This window comes from Gossypium hirsutum, chromosome D05 (genome assembly GCF_007990345.1).
Source record: "Gossypium hirsutum isolate 1008001.06 chromosome D05, Gossypium_hirsutum_v2.1, whole genome shotgun sequence".
Classification (NCBI taxonomy): domain Eukaryota; kingdom Viridiplantae; phylum Streptophyta; class Magnoliopsida; order Malvales; family Malvaceae; genus Gossypium; species Gossypium hirsutum.
In genome coordinates, this window is record NC_053441.1 from 35,344,511 (window position 1) to 35,371,161 (window position 26,651).

Consider the following 26,651-nt stretch of genomic DNA (forward strand, 5'->3'; position numbering starts at 1 on the left):
TTTAATGTAAATTGTATTAAATTAATGTTAAATTTATTCATATAGATCTGGATAGATCAAATATGGAGCTAGGTCGAGGTAAAGAAAAAGTGAAAATTAGTAGACATCAATTCAGGAACACTTGTCGAGGTAAGTTCGTGTAACTAAATTGTGTATATTTATATGTTTAAATTTGAATATTGAATATGTAAATTGTTTAAATGTCATGTATGTGTATATAATTTACCTCATATCCAATAATTCCTGATAAATGAATAAGTCCCAATAAAATGAATGAAACTCGATTGGATATAGGGTTCTGTTTCCCGAAATGGTAATGTTCCTGCATATGTTGTGAATGTACCGCAGCTCGAAAGAGCGTCCCGATACAATCCCTCTCAAGTTTCCCATTATAGTGTTCTTGCGAGCTTCCCGTTAAATGTTTTTCTGAGCATCCCGACTGGTTCTGTTCTGCATATGTTGTAGACACACCCACGCTCTTATGGGCATTCTGTTTATAGGTTCTTTGTGAATCTCCAGTTAAAGTGCTCTTCGGAGCTTTCTGTTAGTGCTTGCTTGAACTTCCCATTATATGGCTATTCGGTGCTCTCTGTTAAAGTGCTCTTCGGAGCTTCCTGTTAAGTGCTCTTCGGAGCTACCTGATATAGGCTCTTTGTGAGCTTCCCGTTATTAAGCCCGGATAAGCTTCCCGTTACATGGCTCAATGAGCTTCCCGTTATAGTGCTTGAGAGAGAGCTTTCTGTTTAAGTGCTCTAATGAGTACTCTCGGACATGATTGACGGATTTCTAATTTGTACACTTTATGTGTACTACTCTCGTATCCATTGAGATTTCAAATGATTCAACGGTGAAATTTTGACATGAAGGCAAGTGAAAATCAAAATGAAATCAATATCTGAAAAATACATGAAATGCATGGAACTTGGTATTTGATGAGTTTATCTTTGGTATAGATATTTACATGAAATGATTAACTAACATATTTGATGAGATTATGTGCTTAGGCTATGGCCAAGTTGTTTAGAATTCATGAGTATGTTTACTTAGTGTACAAATGAATGGTAAGTGTACTTCCCGTTATACGAACTTACTAAACACTAAGTGCTTACTCTGTTTCATTTTCTCTATTTTATAGAACTCGGAAGCTTGTTGGTTTGAAAGCTTGGCGGAGATGACTCACACTATCCATCGGCTCATTTCGGTATATTTACGACATTATTTTTGGATATATTGGCATGTATAGGTTTGGTTAGCCAAAGTTGGCTTACAAATATTTTGGTTATAAATAACCATTGGAATGGCTTGTGATGAATGTGTTTTGGCATATTAACATATGAGTTAATTTCATGTTCGGTATAAATGCTTAATTTGGTTTATGAATATTAGTATGATATTAAGTAAATGTGGCCAAATAGATAACTTCACAAACATGGATTATGAAGTGATATGGTAAGTATGAGACTTGAGTTTTGCATGTTTTTAAAAGTTTTGGATTGACTTTTGGATGTGTTAAAATGTTTGTGTAGGTGAATGATCAAATCGGTGAGAAATAAGGCTTGGAAATTGCCTTATTTTGTCCACACAGGCAGAGACACGGGCGTGTGTCTCAGCCATGTGTGACACACAGCCTAGCACATGGGCATGTGTTCTAGCCGTACGTCCCCTACATCTTAAAATTTTAAAACAGCATACTTGAAATTGGTCACACGGCCTAGCACATGGGCGTGTGACTTGGCCGTCTGACCCCTGCACTTAGTTAAGTTGCAAGTCAGAGAGTTACATGGGTTAGGGATACGGGCATGTTCCCTACCTTATATGCCACACGGCCTGAGACATGGGCATGTCACTTGGCCGTGTGAGCCACACAGCCTGACCACATGAGCGTGTGACCCTTGAACTTAGGAAAAATTTTGAAATTTTGTGAAAAATTCTCTGAGTTCCTAATTGAGTCCCGACTCATTTCTAATGTATAATTTAGGCCTCGAGGGCCCATAGAAGGGACGATATGGTTAAATTATAATTAATTTTTGATACGATTGTAAAATAACATGAAATATCTAAATATGATCTGTAAATTTTGATAATGATCTTAAACCCTATTCTAGTGACGGATACGGGTTAAGAGTGTTACAATATGGGGTCGCATTTCTTAGTTAATTGTGAAATGAACATGGCGATGTAATTTAATCTTCCTAGAAAACCTCAAACTTCTTTTTGAGTGCGCAGCGGAGGCAACTCCCGTATAGCCTTAACTTTATCTGGGTCGATCTCGATTCTATTTTCGCTGACTACGAACCCTAGTAATTTTTCAGACCTGGCCCCGAAGGTACATTTTATTGGATTGAGCTTTAGCTAGAATTTTCTCAACTTCAAAAACAATTTCCTCAGGACTTGTATATGCTCTTCTTTTGTTCGGGATTTTGCGATCATATCATCGACATAAATTTCGATTTCCTTGTGCATCATATCATGAAATAGGGTTACCATGGCTCTTTAATACGTCGCTCTCGCATTTTTCAGTCCGAATAGCATCACTTTATAGCAAAATGTTCCCCACCTGGTTAAGAATTTGGTCTTTTCCATGTCTTTGGGATGCATCTTAATCTAGTTGTATCCGAAGAAGTCATACATGAAGGAGAAAAATGAGTAACTTGTTGTGCTGTCCACTAAGGTGTTGATGTGAGGCAATGGGAAATTATCTTTTGGGCTGGCCTTGTTTAAATCCCTATGGTCTACACATATTCATACTTTCCCATCTTTCTTAAGGACGAAGACTATATTCGCTACGCATTCCAAGTATTTAACCACTTTCAGGAAACCAACATCGAACTATTTCTTGACATTTTTTTTATTTTTAGTAGAACGTCGGGCCTCATCCTTCAGAGTTTCTGTTGAACCGACTTGCATTCTTCCCTTATGGAAAGTCGGTGTACCACGATATCAGTACTTAGACCAGGCATGTCTTGATATGACCACGCGAAGACATCTTTGAATTCTTGAAGTAACTTAATGAGGTCTCGCTTTGTCTCTGCGGTGATACAAGCTCCGATCTTCACTTCTTTCTTCTCTTGCTCGTCTTCTAAGCTCACAATTTGTACTGACTCTTTGTGAGGTAGAATATGTTTCTTCTCTTGTTCTATCATCATTAACAAATTAGGAGATAGGTTATAATCTTGATCACCTTAGACCAGGCATGTCTTGATATGACCATGCGAAGACATCTTTGAATTCTTGAAGTAACTTAATGAGGTCTCGCTTTGTCTCTGCGGTGATACAAGCTCCGATCTTCACTTCTTTCTTCTCTTGTTCGTCTTCTAAGCTCACAATTTGTACTGACTCTTTGTGAGGTAGAATATGTTTCTACTCTTGTTCTATCATCATTAACAAATTAGGAGATAGGTTATAATCTTGATCACCTTCAAAGTCCTGAGGTTCTCTAAACACATATCTTGCTCAAAAGGAGATTCTGACTCAGTAGCAGTGTCGTTCATATCATTGATACTGGGAGACCTGTTATAGGAACGAAGGAATACCCAAAGAACAAATTAATCTAAGAATAATTATCTGTGTGGTATGAGTATGAATGAAATAGAAAGAATAAAAGAATAATTGCCAAAATGAGACACACAGATGCATTTTAATGAAATAAAAAATAGACATATGCCTTTTTTCACAAAAAGATTCTTATTACTCCCAAGCTTAGCGCAATAAGTGTGTTTTGAACATTACTCTGAAATGGTTCTAAAACTACAGGGATCTCCTTTATAGTCCAGTTGTTCAGAACACTCCTAGGGATGTAGGGACAAATTCTTAATAGGTTTTTTTAGTTCCCTTTCCAAACCCTCGATATTTTCAAAGAATTCTAACTCTTTGTTATCCATCAGGCTTTGTATTAGAGTTCTGAGCTTGACGCATTTTTGGATTTCATGAAACTTATTGCATGCAATGAAATGTAATATTAATGAATGGAAAAGATGCATGCAAAAAGGCGTTGGTTCTAGTTCAATTCCATTAGAACAGCTTTACTCGAAAAACAAGTTTTCTTTTTACATAAAGCGGATACATATACTGCCTCGCCTTCACACTTAAAACCTTGACTTTCCCAAGAAAACAAGCTAATTCTCAGCCCTGATCTGACTCCAATTCATATTTCAGGCTTTAAACGGCTGGGGTCTGCAAGTGGCCAGCCACTTCTCGTACTCAGGCTAAAGCTTCGCTCATAACGTGGTCCATATCTCTAACCTGCCCCTCTCACAGGTTGTCACCTTTCTCTTGTTGCCTTTTCTCGGACTATATTCGCACGGACGTGTCGTCTTCTATTTTATCAAGAAACCCCTTTTCCATGACAAGCTTTCTATTTAGCAACTGGACGTGAATCAACACCCTTTTCTATGATGAAAATGTAATAAAATCACAATCAAAACAAAACGAAACCATTCAATACATTTCATACAAAGCTAGAATTTAAAGCAAGCAAGAAATAAAAAATAGAGCACCTATTCGGGTGACCACTAAGGGTTTGGGTGTGGTTCTACCTAGGGTGAGTTCTTAGGGCTTATTATATGCGGTTTGGTTCTAAAGTAAGGGTACCTGAACCGACAGATTCGTCAATTTAAACCAAATTATCAATTTTCGACAAAAAGACCAAAAGTAATCAACTTGCAGCTTGACTTTCTTATTTTGTTCCTAGTGGTATCGCCAAGCTGCCAAAACCCTTTTCTGAGATTAACTTTAAAAAAAAAAGAGAGTCGCCACCAATCTTTTCTTTTTGAGGTGTGATCGGATCACCTCGTAATTTGATTGTTTTAATAAAAGGCTTAATTCACTAAAACAATGATTTTTTGTCTTCAAAAGTCCAAAAAATGGGTTCAGGAGTCGGTTACACACGAGGAAGGATTAGCACCCTCATGATGCCCAGAATTGGTACCTAGTTGATTACTTGATGTCTTAGTATCGAAAATTGAAAATTTGATGAGAATTTAAAAACATGATCCCACTTTGCAATAATGTTATTTTTCATTAAAATCACTCGAATAAATCAAAACGTGTGTAAAAGGCCTTCTTATCTCGAAGTAACAAAAGGCCATATCTCGTAAGTCAGGGCATGACATCTCGAATCCTCAAAAATAAGCTTGCTCTTTATTTAATTACTATTTAAATCTCATGTGTTTTAATTTTAAAAGGGATGTCCAGTTATCTAGGTTCAAGGAGAAAGTTGAACCCCATAAGTTAAGGCACAACTTCTCGAATCTCCAAATACTGGACATTGTCTTAATTTTAGAATTTCCTTCATTAAACAATAACGAATGTAACATTTAAACAATGTGTATTTATCTTATTTTGGGGTATAGTATAAAAGCGACCAATTACATTTAAACATGATGCATGATGTAGTGATTATAAAATGGCTATACAAGTAGAATATTAGAATGATATATAATAAATGAATAAAGAAATGCTATGATAATATTAATGTAGTTATAGTAATAATAATATTATTATTATTATTAATCGAATCAAAGTAATAATGAAATAAATAAGGTAACTTAAAGTAAGAATAAAAATGGAAAATGCATGATTAAATTATAAACAAACATTACATGAAGATGCTAAAAAATAATAAGAGAAATAATAAAATAACAAGAACACACTAAAAAATAAAAATAAAATAATAAATGACAATAATAAACGAAAAATGTACTAATGAAAGCATGTATACAATCCAATTCTTGAGTATGTATAAAAAAGGAGTAATAAATAAATAAGTAAATAAATATATAGATAATAAAATAATAATAATAGATAAATAAATAAATGCCCGATGAGAAGAAAATAAAAAAAACAATTTCAAATATAACAAAAAGTAAAGGAATAATAAATAAGCAAATAAGTAAATAAATAAATAAAAGAATTAAAATAAGTAAAGGAGTTAATTGTAACTTAAATTAAATTAAAAGGATAATTTGGGATAAAATAAATAAATAAAAGACTAAAATGAAAAGTGCGGAAACGAATGAGGACCAAATGAGAAATTATACCAATCCTCAGGACACGCACCCCTTCTCTAAGAGATCAGCGAACTGAGGACTTAATTGAAAGCGGGGTAAAATTGAATGGTAAAATTTCTCAAAGGAAAAAATAGTGAAATTTGGACTAAATTAAAACAACCCAAAAGGCAGAAAGACCAGGAGTGCAAATATTCCATTTGTCGCGAAAACACGCGAACCCCTAGGTCGGGTCGAGTCGGTCTCTGGGTTGGCTTCAAAACGACGCTGTTTTAGGGTGCTTGGAGCCTGGGTGAAACGATGTCATTTCACTATGGCTATTTAAGTTAAAATTCTTTAAAAAAAAATCATTTCAACCCTCAAATAAAAAAAATCCGAGAATCCCTTCTTTTTCTCTAGAGCAGACCCTAAGACCAGCCACTGGTCCAGCGAGCCTTCGCGGCGGCCATCGGTCGCTGACAATGGGCCCCGCTGTTCTCGATGGCTGGAAAACACCAAAAGACTCCGCTTTGAACGCTTTGACCTTCGGAGTCCGAATCTAGGGGAATATTCCTCGAAAATCCTCAAAAAAATCGTAGAAAGCCCAGAATCTTTCGGTTTCTAGGTTTCGAAAACCCTAAAAATCACCAAATCCTTCACCCACGGTGGCGGAGTACCAGCGTTAGGTAAGTTGTTTTTTTAAACCTTTCTCTCTTTTTTCTTTTTGTATTTTTATAAAATATAAAAAATAAAACGAGTATTAAAATCACTTTTCTTGAAGTTTTTGTATTCTGTTTTTCTATTGCTTCTTTTTTTTTCTTTGTCAAAATACATCTCGGGATTGTATAGCCGATTTTACAATATTATTTTTTGTTTTCTTTTTTGTTTCTGTCATACACTGTTTCGCTACTATTCTTGTGTGTTTTTTCTGCTGCTTTTGTGTTTTCTTTTCTTTTCTTGCAGATGGCGTGGAGGTCAACGGAGGGGAGAGAAGAGGTGCCTCTGCTGTTTTGGTTCAAGGCAACAGACACGCGTCAGACCTAGGGCGGCGAGCACGTTGACTAGGCACGAGGAGCAGTGCCAAAGGACATTTACGGTTTCAGGGTTTCTAAATTAGTTTAGGTTATAGGCTTTAGACTTTGGGTTAAGGTTTTCTATTTTGGGTTGTTTAGGCCTGATTTTTTTGTAAATGGACTATTTTTAATTTGAACTTTAAAATTTTTATTTTATTTGGTTTGGTTTAGGCCCGAGAAAAAATGACCTATTACAATCTAAATATATTTTAGATTAAATCAAAATAATTTTTAAAAGAATCCACGTGTGATATTGAAATCTCAATAACTAAAGTCATCAACTCTTTACAATTACGTCAAAGTCATATTTATAATATATAAACAATGTGAGATTCATTTATAAATGGTAAATTATCAAAATAATCACTTTTGTTTGTTTTAGGTTACATTTTAGTCACTTATGTTTGAAATGTTACTTTTTGTCACTTACGCTATCGTGTTGTAACATTTTACTTACTGAGCCGTTAATTTCTTTTAACGGTGTAACGGTAAGCAGACGTGGCATGTTAAATCATCATTTCAAATGAAAATTTTAGGTTAAATTCTATAATTGGTCCCTATATTTCTTCATTTTGAGCAATTTAATTTTTTTATGTTCTTTTAACTTTCTTTCTTTATTTTTCATTCTCTTCTGCTTCACTCGAAAAAAATTAAATTGTTCAAAAAAAGTATAGGGATTAGTTTTAACAAATGAAAAACATAGAAAAACTACATTAAAAGAAACAGAGAAGGGAATAAAACAAAAGGAGAAGTAGAAGAGAATGGAAAAAGAAAAAGAAATTTAAAAGAATATAAAAGAAAAAAATTAAATTGTTCAAAATGAAGAAATATAGGGACCGATTGTATAAATTAACCTAAAAATTTTGTTTGAATTGATGATTTAGCGTGCCACATCAGCTTGCCGTTACACCGTTAATGACAATTAATGGCTCAGTGACTAAAATATTACAATGATAACGTAAGTGATTAAAACATAACATTTTAAACATAAATAATTAAAATATAACTTAAAGTGAAGAAAAACAACTATTTTAATAATTTACCCTTTATAAATGATGGAACTTAAACTTATGAATGCTGGTCCTGCTCCTAGTTTTTATTAAATATGTGTAATCATAATCAAATAATTTCTTATAAAATTTAAGCTTGAAATTTTGAAAATTTGTGACTCAGATAAGACTTGAAAATAATAATGTAAAAAATAAATAAGAAAAGAATCAAACAATTCTAAAAAAATTGCTTCACACAAAGTAAAAACAAAACTTTTAACTTTATTCAAATCAATCTAATTTGACTGGTAAACATTTATCTTTAACAATTTAATTTATAATCAAACTCTATTTAGTAAACAAGAATTTAAAAACTTTTAAAACTAATGGTAAGTTTGATAAACTATTGAAAATTTTCGTAATAAAAATTTGTTTGATAATGATTTTAATTTTTTACTTAATACAAAAAGGTGTTGAATAAAATAAATAGGTAGATAACTACTTATCACTTATGTTACGTTTGACAATGGTATTACTTATTCACCATGTTTTAGTATATGAGTTAGCAATAAACTAATTTCAATTAGCAACTTTTAATTACTCACATGACTTGTTTGGGAAAAGAGAAGGAATTTTTATTTTGCTTATTTTGAAGAGGGGTTATTTTTTAAAATTGGTTTTACCCATCTTTCTAATTTCAAGTTTAAATTTGTACTAATTAGTATTTATTTTATGTTTATCTATTATAATAAGTACATAATAAATAAGCTTTTTTTCTATCGATTGACTCTCAACTTAGGTGGCATCAGAACTGTTACTAGTATAGTAGGACATGGGTTTGAGCACACTCAAACTCAAACTCAATTAACCAAATTACCATATTTAACTTTTATCCAAAACTATAAAAAAACATCTGTCCAAAAACTATGCAAACAAGATTCTTGAGAAATTTGGCAAGGATGATTTTGGTGTACCCGGAAATCTGATAGATATAAGTCAACATCTGTCCAAAAACAAAGGTGAAAGTGTTGACCAAGTAGAATATACAAGCGTCATAGGCAGTCTAATATACCTTATGAGTTGCACTAGACCTGATATTGTTTTCATTGTAAGCAGTTTAAGCAAATTCACAAACAACCCAGGGAGAATCACTAGAAAACGATTGTGAGAGTACTAAGATATCTCATATATACTCGAAACTATGGATTACATTATTCCAGAGATCCTACTATGTTAGAAGGATTCTCCAATGCTAGTTGGATATCTGATATTCAAGATACCAAACGCACAAGTGGTTATATTTTCACATTGGGAGGAGGAGCTGTGTCATGGAAATCCTCAAGGTAAACGATTATAACCAGATACACAATGGAATTTGAGTTTGTAGCTTTAGACAAATTTGGAGAAGCGGCAGAATAGCTACGAAAATTTTTAGAAGATATTCCTAAATGACCAAAGCCTAGACCCACAACATGCATATATTGTGATAACCAAGCAACAATGGGAAGAGCACAGAATGTAATGTATAATGGTAAGTCGAGACACATGAGTCATCGACACAATAACGTTAGACAATTGATCTCAACTGGAGTTATCTCTATTGATTTTGTAAGATCAAAAGATAACATTGCGAATTCACTAACCAAAGGGTTAAACCGAGATCAAGTTGATAAAACATCGAAAGGAATGAGACTAAAACCCATAAATATTTAAAGTGCCATGTGATGGAAGATCCAGCCTAGTTGATTGGAGATCTCAAGATCTAGGTTCAATGAGACAACCTACTTACATAGACCTTGTGAGGTCATTATGGGGGTTCTTATCCTAAGTCCATTCTTAGAATGAAAGCAATGACTAAAATGTGGAAAAGATTAAACAATACTTTTCATGACCATTGTGTGTTTCAGTGAAATGAACAACATAAGTCACCTATGTAAGAGTGAAGTAAGGCTTCTTCAAGAAGACTATTGGGGCATAGTTCTCTAAGCTCTTGTAGAACTAGGAGGATGTTCATGGTCATATGAACCTGCCCATGAGAACCAAAATCTTGCCAGGGAGGTATTTGTGTGAGGTATATCTTCGTTTACACAAACGGCAAAACAGTTCAAGGACATAGAATGGAAATATACTTTCACAATGGAAGGTTCAAAGGCTGAGTTTTACCTATCCTATGCAAATATCGAACGTAGAATCTATCATCTTTTTGAGTCTTTGAGTCTCGTTGATCCATCAATTTCATCATGTGGGGATTGTATGAATGATAAATTAATGCTTAAATTGTTGAGTGATGAATGATAAATTAATGCTTAAATTAAACAATAGTTCTGTCTCTTGATGAACAGTTGTATCTTTTGAACAATTGTATCTCTTGGTGAATAGATTCATTGCTTTTGGTTTAATATTGCATATTTTCATTCATTGTGTCTGTTCACTTATATCTATTAACTTTTTAATAAAACTCTTCATGAATCGGTCTAAATCTCTTCATTCATATTCTCTCCTCTATATAAAGCCAGGTTAGGAGACTTCCAAAATACATCAACAAAAACCATCAATATCAAAAATTCCTTCTAAATTCATTCATCCTAGTGCTAGAGAAAGGCAAGATTGTGTTCGATTGATCACTGTTGTTGTGCTACTACTGTGATCGTTTGTTGTTGTATCCTAAGAGACAGACGTCCAATGTTACTCAAAGCATCGAGGAGAGGTCAAATCTGTCTTAAGAAAATTGTTCATACAGGCCTCAACAAAATTCTTCTTCTAATTTTCAACTTTGTTCGATTACAGGTATTCTGTTGTGTTATTGCTACTGTATTGTATTGCATTATTATTGTTACCGACATATTAATACTACATACAGTATTATATTTTTCTTACAACATTTTACTATTTGTTATAGTAATTTTTTTTAAAATCTAATAATTCCAAATCAGCCCTTAAAAAACATAAATTCCATGGGTAGATATTCTGTTGTGTTATTGCTACTGTATTGTATTGCATTATTATTGTTACCGACATATTAATACTACATACAATATTATATTTTTCTTACAACATTTTACTATTTGTTATAGTAATTTTTTTAAAAATCTAATAATTCCAAATCAGCCCTTAAAAAACATAAATTCCATGGGTAGAATAGTAATTTACATAAATTCCATGGGTAGGACAGTAATTTGTATCGCTGCCGAACTAAAGTAATCAGTTTTTCTTTAATCATACAAAATAGTCAGTTTTGTCACAATTACAAAAACTGATTATAATATTTTATGGACGGGGGGATTAGTATGAAAATTACCAAAAAAAGAAAAAGAAATATTATCTCGTTAGAAACTCGCAATATATATTTTTTGAAAAAGGACAAATTACTTAGATGGTCACCCAAAACCCAAAAACTTTCATTTTGATCATTATCGTTATTATAATCTTTCAGTTTAATCACTCGACTGTCAAGTCGTTAACGGCATCTGATGTAGCACGCCACCTGATTTCCTCGAGCGTTCTTTTTCACGTCAATAGTACAGGTAATTTTAAAAGAAATATGGCAAACCCCTTTTATTTTACTTTATTTACCTTATGATGAAACAGAATTGTTTTCTCATCAACAACAGCAATGGATTCACCTACTAAAATCCCAATATGTTATTGTGGATATCCAGCTTCCTTACGGACGTCTCCAAATATAACTCACATGTGGGTATTTTGTATGTTTGTGTTGGTGTTATGCTTTTGGGTAATGAACTTTGTTGGGTGATTTTTGTGGGAAATATTTGGGAATTTTTCAGAGAATGGTAAATATTGGTACTTTTGGGTAATGAAATGCAGGCAAAAAAAACTGAAAATTTAATGGCAATGGAATTCTAGTGTTCTGTATGTTGTTTCTTCTTATCTAATTTGCAAAGTTTCCAATTGTTATGCGAGTTGATTTGTTAAAGAAGAAAGTGTTGTTCATCATTTAACTTAATGTGCGGATGAGTAAAGTGAAAAATCAAAAATGGGATGATCATTTGGATAGTTTATCATAATGGTCAAAAATCTGGTGATAAAAGCGGCTGCTTTTAATAATAATAATAATAATAAAGGAGTCGGTGTTGAAAACTAGATATAGAAGAACTTGTTAATATTTTTGGTTTAATATAATGGGGCGGGATTTAGAAAGAATGGAAATGTGATTAACATGGATTGACCTGGGTGGTCGTAGAAGCCAGCTCAGCTTGGCCGTCATACAAAACACGGCTGCTTGACAATGTCCAAATTCCATTATAGGAAAAAATGTCGGACGTTTTGATTTGTTTGGTTTTGGATTTGCCCAAAGTACCTTTCTCTTTTTCTTTTTCATTAATCAAATATAAACAGCTCATAATTACGACCATTTCATGAAATTATCAGACTTGAATCAAACAACCACCCTCTTCTTTTTGCCTTTGTTTATTTTTTTAATAAAAAGATAAGTAAATTAGTCATATATTAAATTTTTTTATCTATTTTTACTATTAAAAATTGATCATTGTATGTCAATATGAGGTATGTGTTGCACACCACATGTCACTATTTGGTTATGTTATCAGTAGGCATGTTCATGGCTCGGGCTACCCCCAAAATTTAAAAAGGGTTTGGGCAAAAAACTTAGTCCTAAGCCTGAACCAACCCATTTTAAGTTTATAATATTTTATATTATGTTGTTTTTATATATTATGTAATTTAGGACACGTTAAAAAAACAAACCTATACTAAGTATATAATACTACTCTAATGTAATATTAAAATAATGTAAGATGACTATATAAAAATTAAATAAATAAAATTATTAAATATTAAAATAAAAATAATAAAAATAATTTTTAAAAAAAATAATATGGGCGGGGGTTAGTCTTTTGTAAATATGGGCATGTTTGGACAAAATTTTAGGCCTAGATTTCGGGTCCGGTTTGGGCAAGCATAAAGTATGCTAATATCATGCTTAGACTCGACTTGGCCTATGAACACCTCTAGCTATTAGCCATATAAATTTTAACAATAGGAATGAATAAAATTCTTTTTAGCAAAAAAAAAAGATCGCTTTGCTCTTTAATTTAATGTGTAGAGACTAATTTATCTATTTTCTTAGTAGAAGAGGTAATATATATTTTTACCCTAATTAAATATTACTATGTATAAATTTTATCTAAATTAAACTTAATTAAGTTTCGACCGTATTTTGTAATAATAGATTTTGAGTTTAAATATTAGATTGTGTAATAGGTTATAATTATATTTAAAAAAAAACTACAAATTATGAAACCTGGCATTAAAAAAGTTTTATTAAGAAAATTCAAATTGTTTCCTTTTATGAAAAGAAAAAAAGAAAGAGGTACAACTTATAATGGAAACAAATTAAATAAATTGTATAAGTTTAGAAAAATTGAGCGATAATTATGATTAGGATGGATAATGTTTGGATAATTACTTAATCAATTTTATCCTTAATATTATCCCACAAAATCGATTCTACCCAATTCAGTAAAAAGAATAAATATATATTCTCTAAATTTTTAAAAGAAATATATATTCTCTAAATGTATATCTGTATACATTTTACCACGTTGTTTTTTTTTTTTTACATTTGAACGACTTTAGGAGTTGAGTGTCGTATATTTGTACTTATTGACACGTAAAAGAAAGAGCAACAAACATGGGGGTAACGGAGTATTCAAACTAAAACAAAAGTGAGGGACTGTTATCACCTTTATATATTCTGTTCATATTCATTTATATCACTCTAATAAGGCACGTGTCTCAACCGGCTTTCACCGGTTAACAGTTGCTTCCCCTCCTTCGTTGACCACCGCCCCGCCCCACCACAAATCATATAGGGTTAGCCTTTGAACACTAGAACTATTTTTTTATTTTATTTTTAATTAAAATATTACCCATGATCTGGAGCTGTTACTTCCAGGACTGATATTAACCATTACCAGCCATACCATTTATAAGAAAAGTTTACATTTTATTTAATAAAACAAAAACCAGAGGTTTTTATATATAAATTTCCATGGGGAGTTAAAATAGAGAGAGAGAGAGAGGGGTGAGCTTTTAAAGATATTTGGTGGCAAATCCCCCCGGCTGTGATTTGCAGAGAGAATCAAAAGGACAAAAAGGCAGCGCAGGCTATGTAGAAAAAAACCCAATGAACTCCTCACCCTAAGAAACAACAGCAATACTTTAAAGCAGAGATTTGGATAGCGCTAGAGCTAGAGATAGTGTGTTCATTTTTACCCAAAAAGAAAACAAAATCCATACCCAATTTTTTGCTTCTTCTCAATTCTTCCTTCTTATCCATTCAGTAAGTCTTTCACAACGTTATTGTTATTAGTATTCCTTCTGTCACTTATTTCCTTCTGTTTTTTTTTTGTTTTTTGTTTTGGTTCATGTATATGTTTATGTTTTTAAGCACTGGGTTTTTCTCTGATGAAGATTACTGAAACTATCAATAGATCCAATTCGTCTTTTTTTTTTCTTTTGTTTTTGGTATTCTCTTCTTTTGGATCTAGCAGTCCAAATTTTTTTCTCGGTTAGTGTTTATGTTATTTGAAATTCCGAGATCTGGTACCTCTTTTTCTTCAGATTGTTTGGTCATAAATTATTTTTCTTACTTTCTTTCCTCTTCCTTTTTTACTGAATTTTAAGGTTTATTTTTTTTCATAACCAATACAGACCAGAGAAAACGAAAAGAAAAGAAAAAAAACCTGCCTCTGAAATCTCGTTTTTCTTTTAATTAACTTGGATCGCCTTTATTTAATTCAATTTTCTGTTTGTTTTTTTTTCCTTTAATGTTCAAAATTGAAACTGTTGTTTATTTTTTGGTTCTTGAATAGGTTGAATTGCCAATCTTTACAGCGTATATATATATTTTCCCGGCTGGGCGAAAAAAAAACACTTGCTGTTTCTACAGTGATTTGAAATTTCTTCCCATTGTTGCGATTTTGTGAGTTATTCCCTTTTGGAAATTGGGAGGGGAGCGAAAGTGTGATGGTGGAGAATCGATCCTGCAAGTCGTGTTTGGTGTTGGCAAGCTCCTCTCAACAAGAAACCGACTGGCCTTACATGTTCAGTGGGAAGCGTCCGCTGCCTCTCGAAATCTCCGGATCCGATGCTTGTCATCAAGAAACCAAGTTGCCTAAGCTCTTCTCCAACGATACTAGTCGATATGAATCTTCTTCGGATTTGGATGTGTTAATCCAACCGATTGGGAGGGACAACTCCATCAATTGTCTGATTAGGTGCTCGAGATCCTATTATGGTTCCATTGCCTCTCTGAATCGGAGTTTCCGATCCGTAATCAGGAGCGGAGAGATCTACAAGTCAAGGAGGCAGAAGGGTGTTACTGAACATTGGGTTTACTTTTCTTGTGACCTCCTTCAATGGGAGGCATTTGATCCAATCCAATGCAAGTGGATGCATTTGCCACCGATGCCTCCCAATGGTTGTTTCATTTTTGGGGACAAGGAATCCTTGGCCGTGGGAACTGAGTTGCTTGTATTTGGGAAGGAACTGAATTCCCAAGTGATATATAGATATAGTATTTTGACAAATTCTTGGACTTTCGGGACTAGTATGAATTCTCCTAGGTGCTTGTTCGGGTCAGCTAGTCTTGGAGAGATTGCGATTTTAGCTGGTGGTTGTGATTCTCAGGGTAACATCCTGAGCACTGCAGAAATGTACAATTCCGAGACTCAGAAGTGGGAGACTCTCCCAAGCATGAATACCCCAAGGAAGATGTGCAGTGGGGTATTTATGGATAAGAAATTCTATGTAATTGGGGGAACTGGTGGAGTGGGAAATGATGCAAGGGTTCTCACTTGTGGGGAGGAGTATGATTTAGAGTTAAAAAAATGGACTAAAATTCCTAACATGTCTGTGGCAGCTGGTGAGGCTGAGAAACCTGTGGCACCTGGGGCACCCCCACTGGTTGCAGTAGTAAACAATGAACTGTATGCTGCTGACCATGCTGACATGGAGGTAAAAAAGTATGATAAGGAGAAAAAATCATGGTTGACTATCGGAAGATTGCCCGAAAGAGCTGTTTCCATGAACGGTTGGGGTCTTGCATTCAGAGCATGCGGTGATCGCCTTATAGTGATCGGCGGTCAAACCGCCTCAGGTGGAAGCTTTATAGAGCTGAATTCGTGGGTTCCAAGCGAAGGGCCTCCACAATGGAACTTGCTAGCCAGAAAGCGGTCGGGTAACTTTGTGTATAATTGCGCGGTGATGGGTTGCTAAGAAATGGATGTTGCTGGCATCATGTGCAGTGGAATGGTGCCCCACTCTGCCACTGAGGTTCAACGACTCTTGCTAATGGTAATTTCCCCTAGTTCCTATATCCTTCCCCATTTGGATAGGGAGATGATAGAGGGGGGAGGAGTTTCAAATTTACTCAAAGATTCAAAAGAATATTTTACTGCTAGGATTGTCTTATTTCATTTTAAAAATATGACTCAAAGTGTCTTCCATTCCATTTGTTGCGAGAAATCGCAGCATGTAACACACACAAGAATAGGTTTTAATAATTTGAAGTAGCAAACACAGTGGTAGGTTGGCATTAGAGTAAGTTGAAGCTTTTTTTAAGAAACAGACAAGTAGTTGTATCCTTAATTTTGTTGGGAATTGTGTTTAAATGGAGGAAATAAGTTGTTGTTATCTTGGATGTTGGCTGATGTACTCTCATTGATCAATTGTAATGGATGGGCTTACATAAATTATATATGTTCATGTTCACTTTTTGTTATCTTTGGTTCAGCTGATGATGGTGTTTGTTTCTTCTCTATTTGCAATACTTTCAATTCCCTAGCCAAGCCGGGTCAGATTCCTATAAGAGTGGGCAAAGTTCTCCCACCCCGACTTTCTTCATCCACAAGACTTACATCGAGCTCTTTGCAACTCAATCCTAGAGATATTGGTTATTCATTTTCGATTGTGTTAGTTTCACAAGCAGCATTCTAGCTGTAAGCATACAAATATACAAAAAAAGAATACATAAAAAACAGTGTTTGCTCTTGAATAAGCCTCGTACATGCATGAATGGATGAATGGTATTTCACAAGAAAGTTCACAGAAACTTAAAAAAACAAAAAGAAGGTATTTCACAAGAAAATTCCAACAAAATGAAAGAACAAATTATGTGGAAAAGATAACACAAATATCAGAGCCAGGTTTCGATCCTGGGACCTGTGGGTTATGGGCCCACCACGCTTCCGCTGCGCCACTCTGATTTGTTGTTTAAGTTTTGTATATTATAGTATATATATTTATGAAAAGAAGTTAGAAATAAGGATTAATTGCATCAGAGGCCCCATTAATCAAACTTTAAATTGATCCTAAACTTCAAGACGTTTCAATTAAATCCATTTTCATTTCAATCACCTCCTATCAATCTAATCATCAACTTTAATATTAAATGGCATATTTAAAATATTTATTAATCCATGTTGAAAAAAAATTCATGTTAGATTCAAAACGATAATCTTTTGTAGGATTCAATTGAAATATTTTTTGAAGTTTAGTTAGTAATTCTAACTCATAGTTTGCGGACATCTTTCTGCAATTAACCTAAAATTTATTAAACTTCTGTTTTCTTTTTTCTTTCAGCTTTCAAACTGTGACAATAAGTTATAAGGGTTAACATGTGCTCAAACTATGATTTATAATTTTAAATTATCATCTAAAATTAAAAAAATTTTAATTGAGTTTTTAAAGTATCAAACATTATATTAATCAAGTTATTTTATCATCTTAATGTTAATTTGAGTGTCCAATGCTAATGCAAACTTGACGTTACGCACATTTAAAATACGTGGATCGATTTTTAATAATATATACCAACTAAATAGACATCTCAAATTTGATGTGTTGAAAAAATAGTTTCGTTAAAATTTAAAAAGACTATTTTTTTAAGAAATCTGGATCCAAGTTGTCTATGCAATAAGAATAAATATATTTGATTCATGCATCTTAAATATGCTCTATGTTGAAACCAAGATAATGTTTAACGCCCAACCTAACAGAAGACCTTAATTAAGACAATATTGATACTTTAAGTACTCACTTAAATTTTAAAGATTAATTTAAAATCTAAACCATAATATGGGGGTATACGATGTGTAATAACCATATTTTAATTAGGTCAAGTTTAGATTAAATTTGAATTTGATGCATTTTATTATTATTTGATAATGTTTTATTATTTAATTTAATTAGTATTGACATATATGCACGGTAGCATGGCTTCAATTTGGATACCAATGAATTCATCTGTTGTTTTGGGTGGCCTGGTTCAACTTGGGGTATATGCATGTTTATATGCTTCAATATAACATATGTATACTTGAATGTTACGAGCCGCAGAACAAAGTTCGTGACTATTGCATACAAAACATCCCATGGGGTCAACTTATGAAATGGTATCAGATTCTTAAGTGTTTTAGGTGTTTTTTTGTGTTCTTATAAATTGATTTCTAGCAAACAATATCAAAACAGTTTTTTTACTCAGAAAGTTTTCAGGAAAAGATCTTTTTTAGTGGGTAAATGTTTTTCAAATGATCTTAAATTTTACATATTGATTCTTGGCACTCTTTTAGATTATTAAAAAATATTTCCTACACAAAAGTGATCGAAAAAATGAAAAAAATAGAAAATAATATAAAAAATAAAGAAAAATTAAAAAAATATTTTTTTGGGTTGATTTTTGAGCCAAAACATTCCAAATCAGATCTAAATTCTTTGAGGAAGCTCCAATTTAATTTCCATGATTTTTGGAAATCAAGAACACCTCGAACGAAGTTTGTCAAGTTGCTTCGCAATTTTTCGGGTTTCAAGGATTTTCATTGACTCTTAGGCTTAGGCTTAGGTTTTTATTTGTTTTACTTTTTATTGTTACTTTACGCATTCTAACACTTTATTGTTTCTTGTGTTAGTAGGTTAAAACACGTTATACATTCCTTCCTTCATGCAACACAATTCTTTGGTGTCTAGCCAATTTTGGACTCCTAGTGCCACTAGATTTGCTTTGCTAGTTTGATTCTAATACATTCAGATTAGTTGGTATAAACACTTTTAAAAGATTCACAAGATTAATTCTTACCTCATTGACAATTTAATTTTTATTTTTGAGTGCATAACAGTGAAGTTTGCTTAATTTTTCTTTTTTTGAGTGTTGTGTTCTTTTCAGGCTTTCATAATGATTCGCAATACTATGATTGGAAAATTGCAAAGGGATCAAGAGGTTCAATATGCTCGAGATCAACAATGAGACACTATTCTAGACACAATTAGCAAAGATTTGGAACGTCTAAGTACTCAAATTGAGTGTCAGAATTGTAATTAGGAAGGTAAGGTTGACTAGCCTCGTCTTCGTGCAAATAATGTTAGACATGCACCTCACACGAATGATGAGACTTTTGTCAATAATGATTGTTGACAGCTTTCTTTAGCTAAACCAAAGTTCTCAATTCCACAATTTCGTGGAAAGAATGGTCTTGGTGCATATTGTGAGTAAGAATAAAAAAAATGGACTTATGTTCCGTTACATAAATGCCCAGAAGAGAAAAAAGTCTCATTGGCGACCATTGAATTTTTGGATTATGCATTTAGTTGGTGGATTCAACTTGGAATTAATCGTCAAAGAAACTACAAAAGGGAAATTGAAACATGGGTCAAGTTGAAGCAAGTGATGCGAAAGCATTTCATTCCTTCTCATTACTACAGAGAGGTCAAAACGAAACGTTGATGCCATGTTCAAGTTAACCGGTCAGTTGATGAGTACTTCAAGAAGAGATGGCCAAACGAAAAGAGAAGTATAACTGATCTCTCACCTGTTGTGAAATGTTATTGGTGCGTTCAAAAGATCATGAGGGTTTTCAATGTCCAATTAAATATCCAAATAGAGAGAATATGATTAAGCTATTACCTTTTATGCAATGTTATTGGTGTAGTTCAAAAGATCATAAGAGTTTCCAAAGTCTAATTAAATATCCAACTAGAGAAGAAAGTAAGTATGACTTTGTACCTTTTGTTGACTCTTACTCTAGTGGAAAAGAGACTTGCGATGGTGAACTTTGTGAACTGGAAAAAGATGATAGTGAGAATTTTTTTCCTCGAATCTATGGAGTTAGATGAGATAAAAACATCATGTTCTCCTATTGGATGTATTGTACTAAATTGAATATTCATAATACTTATGAGGGGGATATGGGAAGTGAGGAAGAATCATGTGAAAAGATCGAGAGAAAAAATACCTTGAGTGATAAAAGTCTACTTGTTGGTCCAAATTTGGTGAGTGAAAATCCATATGAAGTAACATTGGAGAGTTCTCAAGTGGAAAAAAAAATGGAAAGCAAGAAAATACCCAAGAGAAGAATGATTATGTTTTAACTAACTCTAACTCAAATTTGTTCAATGATGTTTCTTTGTTACAGGATTTCAAGGATCCATTGACGGACTCTCAAGTATATTACTCTACCATCGATAGACGATTTTATTGTGGGAAAAAGCTAAGTTGAACATTAATAATTCTCTACAAGTTCTAGAAGGTAAGAAAATTAAGGATACATTGGAAATTGAAATATGTAGGCATACCTTGAATGTTTTTTTATAAGTATGCTACTAATTTTATTTTTCCTTACGACATGCTTTCTAATTGGTCAAAGTTTCGATAAACAATAGTATGAAAGTTCAATTGATTTTATGGGTTTATCTAGGTATGTAAATGTTAATTTTGTTGCATTCGATAGGTTTATTAAAGAACCTTGCATTTGATCTTGCAACAAAATTTTCTACTTTAGACTTTAAATATGAATTTTTACATAATAATATTAAACTTTTGGATTTTGATTATTATGTGAAATTATTAAATAATCTTTGGAAATTCTTATGGATGGCCATGCCTATTCAAATAAAGTTACAGATTATTTTTTACTTGAACATTCATATGCCTAATATTTCTTTTTTTAGTGTTGATGATTTGTTTTTGAAGGAGAGGTACTTGATTCATACTGATTTGGGGGATCAAAATCATATCTTTGATCCTGGAGATAGTTTTGGTGCACAAGAAACCTTATTTGTTTGCTTTTATTGTTATTAATTCTAATCCCTTTTCTTTTTCTACATCTAAAGATTCGAGGATGAATCTTCTTGAGGAATGGGGGATTGATACAACTCTTAAAGCCCGATTTTAGGCCTATAGATGTGATGGGCTTACATTACCTCAATGCCCAACAACAAGGTCAAAGGTCAAGCAAATCAAACCAAGATTCGATCAAAGCTAGTATGTGAGGATGAATCTTTTTGAGAAAACGAGAAATGATACATGCACAGGATGGGTGGAATGTATTAAAGTAAATTCAACCAAGCTGTCAATTTTCAAGTTGAAAAGATTAGTCAACTTGCAACAAATTTTTGGATGGGATTCAGACATTATTGGATTAAGATGTCTTCATAGCGTTCGAAGATCTGTCTCTTAGTTTCAAAACACATATTGAATCACTCGATTTCGAGTTCGAAAACTCAAGTTATGATCGTTTTAGTGAAGACTGTGAGAGTAGAATTTTTGGACGGGATTATTACGAAAATTACAGGTTTTAGGCTTTTAATTTGAGTTTAAATCATATTGGGTTTGGGTTTTGGGCTTAATTTTTATTATATATGAGTACAATATTGTATTTATCAACTTTTATTACTTTATTATTCTTTTATTGCGAATTTTTTATAATTATTAAGTATTTTAAGTTATTTAGGAGTTTTATATCAACTAGGAAGTTTATTTTAAAACTACTTCTTGTTTAAGTTAATTAGAGTTCAAGTATACTTAAAAGTTTTATTTAGATTTATTTAGCTACTTTTATATAAAGACCTTTTGCATTGTACACAATTGAATCAATTCATTATTATTCAACAACTTCTCTTTTGAGTTAATAAATTCTCTTTGAGTTTTTATATTCAATAATTTTTCTTGAGTTTTCTTGGTTTTTTATCTATAATATAAAAAACAATTAATTATGAAAAATGTATGGAAAATAGGTTAGTTACGAAAATAGGCATTTGCTACAATGTTCTGATGGTGCCGCTTGATATATTGGCGGCACCAGACTGAAATGTGATGACCTAAAATATTCAGGTACTTGATCTGTAAATTTCCCGTTTTGGTTGGCAACTAAAAGAAAAGGCTTAAAGGTGCGACCTGATAGTATGGCGACACCAAACTTTAAATAGGATAAATTGCTTCATAACCCCCATTGTTTATTATTTTCTTTTATTCTCCTTTAACACAAAAAATAGAGAGACCTCTTACCAATTAGTCCAAAAAAATTTTCTACCAAAAAATATTTTTTTTTGTAAAAAAGCCGATTTCAACTGAAAATAAATTTCATTTATTATTCGAAAAATAATTTTTTATTAAAATTATGTCAGACATAACAAGTAACGGTATTTGTAGTAGTTTTCTTTCGCTCTCATTATATTTGGAAACTATAAATTTAACTAATAATTATAATTTATACATATAAGATTTTTCTAAAGTTTTTATATAATTTTATACCGTGTATGTAAATTAAATTGATAATAAAATTATAGTTATTTTTCGAAAAATAAATAAATTATTTTCATACAATATATAACGAGCTTGTGTTGTGTATATGATGGGTGAATATATGTATATTTGAATTTCATAATTTCCATTTTTTTTGTTTGACCATTAAAATATTCAAACTCAATATTTTAAATTAATCCAAATTCATTATTTGGAAAATTTAAATTTAAATTTGGATTTCAATAAATTCTAAATTTTAATAAAAAATTAATTTAATTATTTAAGAAGATTTTGGACATTATTGTTTGAACCGGATTGGACTGACCTGTCAGACCAGTAACTAACCAAGGTATCGATCTAGAGAAAGGCATTAGACCGGTTGACTCAAATCTGTTAATTGAGTGGTTGAACCAAAATTTTTTATTTCTTAATATTTTTATTTTTATGAAAATTTAATGATTTATTTAATAGAACCAAACAAATTGATCAAACCGAACGAACCAGTTGGACTAACAAACCGGTGATCTAATCAGTTTGATCACCAGTTCGATTATGAAAACTTTGATTTTGAATGAAAAAAATGTCTTTTCCACTCTGTTATGAACAATTTAGGATAAGATTGACTGTTTTTGTATATTCTTTCAAAGAAATATTTTTTTTAAAAAATATGTATTGGCCAACTAAACGTAACTTTCTATTTTTATATATTTATAATTTTTTTGGGTTAAAATATTAAAAAGAACTCTCAACTTAAATTAAATGCTTGAAGCTTCATCAATGTTTTAGAATCGGATCGGCCTGTCAAATTGATTGGATTAGAAATCGATCGGGGTACCAGTCTGGAATAGGAGGTTAGATTGGTTGACTCGTAAATCGATTGAACTAGTCGAACCGGTTGAATCAATGATCGAACAAGTTTTATTTATTTTTAAATATTTTATTTTTAATAAATTATTCAATCGAACCAATTGAATTGGTTGAATCGAGAATCGGTGATCTAAAAATTAATTAATTATTGTTTGGATTTTGAAGGAAGTAAGAGTAAATAAAAAAGTTGTCATGTTTTCTTAATTAATTTTGGATTTTAAAATCCAAAATTTAACTCTTATAAAGTTCGACTTGAATTTGTCCAAATTTTTATTGGTTATCCAAATAAAAATTTTGAATTTTCAAATTCATACAATAATGTAATTTGATTTAGTTTTAGATGCAGAATTCAGCTATAATTGATTACGTAAATGTAGGCTGTGTTACTTTTATTGGTTATAGTTAAATCAATTATTAAAATTCATAATTCTAACCGATCAATGTAATTGGATTAATATATATTTTTATTTGTTTTAAATATATAATTAAAGGGAGAAATTCATTTTCATTAAAGTAGTTTTACATTTTTCATATTCTGTTACAATTAATATTTCAATAATTCAACCATCATATTTTATGTTCTATTGATTTAGATCATGCACGTCAAATTTGATGTAAATTAAAAAAATTTCAAACTTTCAATAAATATTAATATATACTATATTTTAGATCGATGTGATAGAGATATTGAATCAATTAAAAAATTTACATGCAAGGCAAGTACAATTATATCGATGAATTCAACCGTTGGATCATACAAATATTAATCATACAAAATTCTACAAAAGGGTGTAAAGCCACTTTTTCTTACACTGGTGAAAGTGGATCCTTACTCATAAATATAATATATATATATCTAGATATTGTATTCTAAAAATAAAATAGAAATTGTATCATCTTTAAGCGTGAAAACATAATATCTTGTAGGGGTAATTATTCTATCAACCGCCAATGGAGTAAAAAACTCCACAAGCATGTTTAGGATGATGCCAACTGTCCTTTTTAATTTTTTTTAATTTTTATTTTACTACACCAAAAAATAATTGACATCATCCTAGACTCACTTGTGGAGCTTTTACTCCACTGGCGATGTACAGGGTAATAATCTATTTTTGTAAGACAATGACAACAACAACAACAATAATATTTAGAGGGGACCAATCAGTTTAATTGGTCGATTTAGTCGGGTTTTTTGTGGGAATCGACTTGAAACCCATACATGGCATAGGCACATGGTAGGACTTTGAAATCTATATATATAATCACATATAATGGGTTATGGGTTTCGAACCTGAGTACTCAGGACTTAGGGCTTCCGCCTTTGCTAACAAGTCAAGGCTTCATTGGCATTTTTTATAAAGTAAGAATTTGTGTATTAATCCAATTACATTGATCAGTTAGAATTTTGCATCATATAATATTCTTATATGTTGTATCATTATTTTCATATATCATAAATTTTGCATCATTTAAACTTAATTGTTTTCGAATAAAATTGTGTATCGCCTGTTAGAGTATGCCCAAAGATCAATCATGAGATGGTTGTAATAACATACTTGATTTATCATGTTTATTAATATAAGGCGTTACCATTATTATTTCAGTTTCTTTTTTGTGTGTATAAATAAACTGTTTTATAATAATGTCCTGAGAATAATATGATTATTCTTAAAAGATCCTTAGTCAAGTATTATTGTTGGATAGGACAACGATAATGCATTAAGACTAACATGCAGTTGATTGATGATAAAGAGTTGTCATTGATATGGAATGTCAGAATCGATGCATGAATATGTGTGTTAGAGAACAACATATTGGACTGACCCATTATGAGTATGTTTCTTGGATTATTATGTAATAGTCACGACATTACTCATAGTGATTAATATGTATATGATCCTCAGACTTGAGATCATCATAATCCCAACATCGTGAGTAGTATATCTTGATACAGTCAAACGTACAATGTAACTAGTTATTCTATAAAGGCTGATGTTGGATATACCACAATCGATGTAGAGGGATATGATTGGTCGATATAGAATAAGTCCCTCCTACATAATGGGAGTAATATCTTAGGCCACTTGATTAAGTGAGACTAGAAATGCATGGCCATGCTCAAATAAGTTGATATGAGTTGTCATACTTATTTGTATATCGTAGTCTGCTTAAGATATCAAGGAACATGGAATGGACTATGCAAGTGTGACTATTCCATGACTTGTGTCAAATTCAAAGATAAAGGACTTAAGGATTATTGCATAAAAGGTTAATCATAAAAAGGTTATGTCGAATCATGATCTCTTGTGACTTAGGTAGCAATGATGCATTGCTAGATGCCACTCATTGTTTATAACATTGGAATCGTTCTAATATTACTGCTAACGTTACAGGAACCTACAGGGTCACACCCTATATTTGAAATGAATGGAATAAGCCATAGTTGGTATTGTTTTTGGGGTTGCTTGAATTAAATTAATTATAGAATTAATTTAATTCGGTAATCAAATTTCCAACACATTATGTACAAGGTTGTTGTACGCATAATGAGGACATGAATTTGGTTAGCATATGAATTCAAATAAATACATGGTTTATCGAAATTATATTATAATTAATGTAATTATAATTTTTGGTTTAAAATATTATTATATTTATTTAATTCCTAAAAACCCTAAAAATAAAAGATTTATAAGAATCCCGATTTTCCTTTGATTGGGTCTAGACCGTCAAAGAAAAATCACTTTCAAAACTATTTTGGGGATTTCTTCCGTTCGTAGTCAACTGGGTGGATTACGTAGAGGCCGAGATCACGATATATTGCAGCTTGGTTCGACAGCAGATCAGACTACTCGTTGTTGAGGCGTTGCTGTCTACTCTGAATAAACATTAGGTAATTTCGCAACCTTTTCACCCTGATTCATTCCTCACACATGGATTCCTGGTTGGGATGTCCGAATTATTATTTTTCCGCTACGCCATAGGGGTGCCGGCGATCCAACAGCCATCATAGCAACAACAATCATCGTTTATTTTTTTACAACTATAACTTGACATATACTTTTAAATGACCCATTTTTAGCACACAAAATGTTCATTCAATCACATTATGTAATGATTGGATATTTCTTCTTTACTAGATATAAGTCTATCCTTACAAAAACCAAGTAAATAATGTCAT

The 26,651-nt window shown here is 32.1% G+C and overlaps 1 protein-coding gene and 1 non-coding gene across 2 annotated transcripts; one reads left to right on the forward strand and one right to left on the reverse strand.

Annotated features, from left to right (window-relative positions):
- Window positions 1–13,901: 13,901 nt before the first annotated feature.
- LOC121217378 (F-box/kelch-repeat protein SKIP11) lies at window positions 13,902–16,810 on the forward strand. Its single transcript, XM_041092908.1, has 2 exons — window positions 13,902–14,368; window positions 14,901–16,810. Exon 2 carries the CDS (start codon window positions 15,055–15,057, stop codon window positions 16,303–16,305), a length of 1,251 nt encoding a protein of 416 aa, XP_040948842.1. The 5' UTR covers window positions 13,902–14,368; window positions 14,901–15,054; the 3' UTR covers window positions 16,306–16,810.
- A 412-nt stretch (window positions 16,811–17,222) lies between these two features.
- On the reverse strand, window positions 17,223–17,294 carry TRNAM-CAU (transfer RNA methionine (anticodon CAU)). Its single transcript has one exon. It is a non-coding gene; the product is annotated as a tRNA-Met (tRNA).
- Between the last annotated feature and the right edge of the window lie 9,357 nt (window positions 17,295–26,651).